Raw genomic sequence first — 7,130 nt, 5'->3', positions numbered from 1 at the left:
ACCTGGCTCGAGCTTGATTAAACAACCCTTATGTATTTGCATCGGTACACGGCTCCTGGGTGGTCTTTGGGGACCCTGAATTCTGGGCACAACACTACAAAGGCAAGAAGTGACTAGCTTACAAGCTTTCAAGAGGGAGCCTAGTTCTAGGTGAGGCAGGGGTAGGTGGAACCTCCACTGAATGATTTCCAATCTGTTTGGACTGGGCTGGTGAAAGGAAATGGTGATAAAACTCTTGTGGTACAATAGTGAATAACAGCCATCAGGAATGACTGTATGGGTTGGAAATGTAGAGGTAGATGTGTTTTTTTGACAAAAGGAGGGGAGTGATTGATTTTGCAGCCTAGGAGCTGAGGTCCTTGGGACCATCAAGTAAGAAGAATAGAAAGCATGACACTACTCAAAGAGGCAGTGATGCCAGGGATGGAGACAAAGACGCGATGACGTGACCAGATGGTGCGAGTGGGGACAGTGGACTCAGGGAGGGAGAGGGGTTGTGTGCTGACGGCCGGGGGTCAGGGTGGGGGGGCGGTCCTATGGGGTGTACTCTTTGGTTATTTAATGATGCATGGAAGGGATTGTAATCACTGCAATGAAATGAAATACGATAGGATGAATATAAAACATGTTCTCCCATGTAAACCCACATAATTCACAATTTAAAAAAAAGAAAAGAAAGTGAAACCCGTCTGGTCTGACTGCACATTGGCATGGCTGAGAATACCCAATGGATCTCAATGTCAGATTTTGAGAGTTTTTAAAACAACCACTTCATAGTTTCCATGCTATATTTCAGAAGTTCATCTGTTTTCTTCTCTCCACACCTATAAATAGGCTGTGATGTAATAACTCAAATAGAAAACCTTCACCTTTATTTAAAAACAAGATGGACTGATAGGATGGCTGCAAAAAATGGGCTCAAGCATAATGATTGTGAGGATGGAGTGACACTGGGCAGTGTTTCATTCTGTCAATCATAGGATTGCTATGAGTGGGAATTTCTTCTTAACAACAGCAGCAATCTAAAAACAATAGCCCAAAGGTGGTGAGAGGGACATGTAAATGCTTTGGAAGCATGCAGTTTAAGCCTTCCTTATTATTTTAACACTTGGCCTGACTACACCTCTAGGGCGAATTGAGTATCTGGGTGATTACTGAGGTGCACTGGAGTCCCTTGGTGGTACAAATAGTTAATGTGCTTGGCTGCTAGCTGAAAGAAGGTGGGCTATTCAAGTCCACCCAGAGGAACCTTGAAAGAAAAGTCTGGTGATGATGTCCTTTTAAAAATCAGCCATTGAACATTCTACAGAGAAAAAGCTAGCAATCACAGTATGCACTATGCTACAAATTACTTAATCTGCTTTGATGAAAAACATGACAAGTATTCTGTGAGACTTGGTTCTACAAGTCCATGAGACCCTACCAAAACTGAAGCCAAAGCAAAGGCATTGAAAGCCAAGACAACAGTGCTGAAGCCATCCACAGCCACTAAAAAAGATCTACATGTCACCCAGCTCCCTGAGGCTTCAAAGGCAGCCCTATTATCTCAGCAGAGTAGCCCCTGAAGAAACCAGCTTGACCACTGCCCACCAGCAAGTTCCTCGGCCACTGAATCAGCCACAACGAAGATTGAAGATAACAACATACTTGTGCTCATTGTGGATGTCAAGACCAACAAGCACCATATCCAACATGCTGTGAAGAACCTCTGTGAAACTGACGTGGCCAAGGTCAGCGCCTTGAGCAGGCCAGATGGAGAGAAGAAGACATATGTTCAATTGGCTCCTGACCATGATGCTTGGGATCATGTAAACTAAGGTCCGCTGACTAATTCTAAATATAAGTTTTTTCAATTAAAAAGTAAAAAAGAAACACCTGTGGAGTCCAGTTCTACTGTGACACACATGAGGTCACCATGAGTCTGAGCCAACTGAATGGCAATGGTACAACGGTGTGCCTATTCCCAATCCACTAATAACTATCTAACGCTCACCCTCTTTTGTTTTAGACGCCAAACCTATTTCTTTTTCTTTTTTGAGGTAAGATTCAAAACATTTTCATCAGAAACCCTGTACAGGGTCATTATCAGTCAGAATTGACTCAATGACACTTAACAACTACAACAACAAAAGGAAACCCTGTGCCCAGTAAGCAGTTACTCCCCATCTGCCTTCCCCACCCTACCATCAAGCCTAATGTTCTCTCTTAAGGAAGTCTCAGATTGCAGGAAGTTTTTTTTAATTTCCCTGCTTATTGTCAATCCTTTAAAGGTTAACAATTGTTCATTTTGGCCTTAAACTAAAAGCAGATTTCCCCCCATATGGTGATGGATAAGGAAAGCAGGTAACGCATCTCTTTGGTCCTAGGAGGGTAGGAAAGGGCAGTTCATGAGTTTGGATACTGTTTAACCAAGTAATTCGTTTTAGTGTTTCTTTTCCTACAATGCCAATGCTTCTACTTTTAAGAAGGTTTTTATAACGACAGATACTTTTCCTCCTACAGGTATGCCAAGTACTATAAAGAGTCAAATATTGAAAAACGGACTCTCCTAAAAGTCTTCGGGATTCGTTTTGACATCCTGGTATTTGGCACCGTGAGTTTCTGCTCCTAGCTCCTGACCCCTTCGTTCCAAGGCCCGTGTCCTGGTTGTGGTGTTTCCCCCAGGGAGGGTGTTGTTTTTGTTCTGAGTCACTAGCTGGCACCGCACATTGCAAACGTGGGAGAAGAGAGAGGAGGAAGAACTGTCCTTGGGGTGCTGTCCATGAACAAGTCATCAGGCGAGAACAAGAGTGGGGATGGAAAAAAGACTAGTTTTTAACTGAAAAAATATTCTGATGCTTTTTTTAAAAAAAGGAAATGACTAAAATATCATTTGTAAGTAACAGAACGTAACTTACATTGGCTTCAGGAAGACAGTCCTTTCGGAGGAGCTGCGGTGAGCACTTGAGACCTGGTCGTCCCTCTCTCCTGGACTTGACAATTGCACCTTAGAGCAAAGGCACATTGTGTCACTATGGATTCCAGTCACAGAAACATGCCCAGTCCGTTTCCAAGAAGGAAATTAAAAAACAAAACATTTTATTGTGAATCGGGTGAAGGTTTAGAGAGCAATTAATTTTGCATCCAGTGAGTCACAGACAGTTTGTTTCATGACTGCAGTCCCCACAATGTAACATCACTCAATCCACTCCTTCCCTGTGTTCCTGTTTCCTGTCCTCCTTCTTTCCTACCCCCATTCCTGCCTTCTGAACTTTGACCTTAGGTAAATGCTGCCCTTTTGATCTTGAATATTTGATGATGCTAAGGTGTGCATACCTCCCTGGTGTCATTGCTCCCCTTATAGACCTGTCTATTGTTAGAATGGAAATTGAGCCATGAGGTGAGATAGTTTCCAGGTCTGAAGGTTGACTAAGGGGTTCTATTACTATTCAACCAGTAAGCGTGGTCTTTTTTTATGATTCTGAGTTTTGTTCTACATTGTTCTCAGGGAGGAAAATTTGACATTATCCAGTTGATTGTGTACATCGGCTCAACCCTCTCCTACTTTGGCTTGGTAAGAGTCTCTTTCTCAAGCTTTCTGAAAAGGACTTGACAAAAAGAAATTTCCCTTATTTCTCCACCATCAAGCGAAAGGAAGTCCTAATCCCAAGCCATGAACTGGGTGATCCTTGAGAACATGATGCTGAGTAAAATAAGTCAGCACAAATGGAAAAATATTGTGTGATCTCACTTATAGGAAATATCTAGAACAGACAAATACATAGAATAGAGACCAATGTTTATGAGTCGTGACAAGGGGGTGATAAGGAGCTATTGATTAGGGGGTACAATATTTCTGTTTGGGGGTAACACAAAACTTTTGGAAATGGATAGTGGTCTTGGTTGTATGACACGATAAATGTAACTGATGTCACTGGATTGTATACTTAAATAGTTAAAATGGCAAATTTATTATTATATCTATGAAGGAACTTCAAAAAATTCATTAAAAATTGGAACAGAAAGATAATGGAATTTTTCCATGAACTGTTTGAAGCCCCATCATGTTTTGCCAAAATAAAAATAACTTTAAAAAAAATTAGATATTAGAGACATTAAATATTAATAACAGAAGAAGAGGAAATAGCAGTTTCATGAATGTGGTGCTTGTGTTTATTTCCCCAGGCCACCTTCTTCATTGACTTTCTCATCAACCAATTCTCCAGCGCATACTGTCGGTCACGTGTTTACCCCTGCTGCAGGTGCTGTGAGCCATGCAGCGTGAATGAGTACTATTACAGGAAGAAGTGTGAGGTTGTTGTGGAGCCCACGTGGGTAAGGGCATTATCTTGCATGTGTCTGTGTGTTCCAGTGACTGAGCTGTATGTGTGCCCTAGATTCCAGGAGGTCACCAAGGACCCTGTGAAACAAGGCCCTAATGCCCGCCCTACTGTTGTGGATTAATCTCTGGACTCCTCCAGGTCAACAAGTTCTCAGATAAATACCTTTGGTTTTCAGGAAGAATAGACACAAAAATGGAGAGGCCAGATTCAGGAAAGACAAATACTATGTTCCAGGACTTATCAGTTTTGTCAGGCATGCTAAACTGGTATAGCCCAAAGGACAGCAAAACATTTTCTTGTGAATTGGGTGAAGGAGCTCTGGTAGCATAGTGGTTATGAATCGGGCCGTGAACCGCAAGGTCGGAAGTTTGAAACTACCAGCTGTTCCATGGAAGAAAGATGAGGTTTTCTGTTCCCATAAAGATTTACAGCCTTGGAAACCCTGTACAGGGTTATGTGCTGACTTTACGGCACATAACACAACAAAGGAAAGCAAGTACTGTAACGACTTTGGAGGACAACTTGAAAGGTCCTGGTGTGGCACTGTAGGATAAGCACTGGACTGCTAAACTGTAAGGTTGGTGGTTCAAATCCACCAACTGCTCCCCAGAAACCCTATACAGAGTCACTATGAGTTGGCACTCAACAACACTTAGTAACAACAACTAATAGCGTTAGGGTCCTGGGGTGGCACTGTAGGATAAACACTAGACTACTAACTGCAAGGTCAGTAATTCAAACCCACCAGCCCCTCCTTGGAAACGCTACAAAGGGTTGCTATGAGTTGGAACCGACTTGATGGCACTTAACAACAACACCTGCCCTAGAGCGACCCTAAAGTAGAACCTGGGAACCAGGATGTTCACTGCCCCATTTGTGACAGTGGAGAAACAGCCTCAACCCAGATGTCCGTCCATAGACAAGAAGTGAAAATAAAGGACCGGAAATCCGTAATAAGGAGTGCAGGCCTAGTGAAGAAGAATGAAGCAGCTAATGATGATGATGTTGTTGTTAAGTGCCATCGAGTCAGTTCAGACTCATAGCAGCCCTGTACAGGGTTTCCAAGGAGCGGCTGGTGGGTTTGTCGAGCGGCAGTCCAGTGATTATCTTACAGTGCCACACCAGGAGTCTAGTATTGATAGCAAATATTTATAGAGCACTTAAGATATGCTGCAAGGGACTCTTCCCAGTGGTTTCTGTATAGTAACTCATGGATTCTTCATAACGACCCTACTATTATTATAGCTACAGCCCTGGTGGCACAGTGGTTAAGCACTCAGCTGTTACCCCACCTGCTGCTTTGCAGGGCAAATATAGGCACTCTGCTTCCATAAAGAATTATAACCTTGGAAACCCTATGGAGTAGTTTTACTGTATTCGTCAGGGTCGTTCTGAGTTGGAATTTACTGGTCAGCTTTAGGCTTGGTTTTTGGTTTACTATTCTGTCTAATGGAGTCTTGGTGGGGCACTGTGGGCTAATGCACTGTACAACAAAGTCAGCTTGAGCTACAAGATTGCCGGTTCAAGCTCATCAGTTGCTCCCTGGAAAACCTATACAGGTTGCTGTGGGTCGGAACCAACTCAACGGCACTTACCAACAACAAAGGTCAGTAGTTCAAACTCTTACCAGCCACTCCTTGAAAACCCTATGCAGGCTTTCTATGAGTCGGCACTGACTCGACGACACTTAACAACAACCACATTATGTCTAATGTTACAGGTGAGTAAATTGAGGTATGTTGTTGTTAGGTGCTGTTGAGGACCCCTTGTGGTGAGTAGAACCTCTGCATAGGGGGTCTTATGCTGTAATCTTTACAGCTGCAGATCACCAAGTCTTTCTCCTTATAAGCCGACAGGTAGGTTTGAATCACCAAACCTTTCAATTAACAGCCAAGTGCTTAACTGCTGTACCACCAGAGCTTCTAAAATAAGGCACAGAAAGGTTAAATAATTTACCCAAAGTCATACAGCCAGCAAGTGACAGACCCCATCTGAAGCAGGCTGATTTCAGAATCCATGCTTATAACCACTGTTACAGGGATTTATTTATGTTGCTAACTGCTGTTGAGTTGGTTCCGATCCATGGCGACTTTGTATAGGGTTTCCAAAGAGCAGCTGGTGAGCTTGAACCACCAAACTTGCGGTCCAAACCGACTTTGCAGCCCAGCGTATTAACCCACAGCACCACACCAGGAGTCAGACTGGTGGTAGCGGTTATATAGCCAAGACATCTTGTTGAATGGAAAAAATCAAGCTGTAGAACAATATATATGTTAAAAAACAGACAACAGCACATGTAAAGTAATCCTGTGTAGTATCCACATGTGTGTGTACAGAATGTGGTAAGAGTGACAGCTATGGTAACATACGTTGTTGTGTGCAATCAGGACAATTCTGACTCCTAGTGACCCTGTAAGACAGAGGAGAATTGCCCTATAGTGTTTGCTAGGCTGTCATCTTCATGGATGCCAATCTTTTCCTGGTGGGTTTGAACAGGGGTTCCTGGTAACACATAAGACACAAAAAAGTGACAATAATGGTTGCTCCTGCAAGGTTGCTTTTAGGATGGGGGACTAATTGAATGGAATTTGGGGCTGTATTATGATTTGATTGTTGTTGGTGTCAGGTGCCATCAAGTCGGAACCGACTCATAGCGACCCCATGCACAGCAGAACGAAACAATGTCCGATCCTGGGCCAACCTCACTACTGCCGCCACACTTGACGACATCAATGATGCCACCTGGCTGATCCATCTCGTTGGGGGTCTTCCTCTTTTTTTCTGACCCTCCACCTTACCCAGCATGAC

The 7,130-nt window shown here is 43.3% G+C and overlaps 1 protein-coding gene across 1 annotated transcript in view; it reads left to right on the top strand.

Annotated features, from left to right (window-relative positions):
• The window catches only part of P2RX7 (purinergic receptor P2X, ligand-gated ion channel, 7), a 65,339-nt gene that overhangs the window by 52,055 nt on the left and 6,154 nt on the right, over positions 1-7,130 (top strand). Inside the window, exons 9-11 of the mRNA XM_006865409.1 lie at positions 2,503-2,593; positions 3,488-3,553; positions 4,165-4,314. Coding sequence (XP_006865471.1) covers positions 2,503-2,593; positions 3,488-3,553; positions 4,165-4,314 — 307 coding nt within the window. The remainder of the gene's footprint in view (positions 1-2,502; positions 2,594-3,487; positions 3,554-4,164; positions 4,315-7,130) is intronic.

The sequence above is a fragment of the Chrysochloris asiatica genome, unplaced genomic scaffold (genome assembly GCF_000296735.1).
Source record: "Chrysochloris asiatica unplaced genomic scaffold, ChrAsi1.0 scaffold00078, whole genome shotgun sequence".
In the NCBI taxonomy this organism is placed as follows: domain Eukaryota; kingdom Metazoa; phylum Chordata; class Mammalia; order Afrosoricida; family Chrysochloridae; genus Chrysochloris; species Chrysochloris asiatica.
Note: the sequence above shows the minus strand (reverse complement) of the source record. Positions and strands in the feature narration are given on the sequence as shown.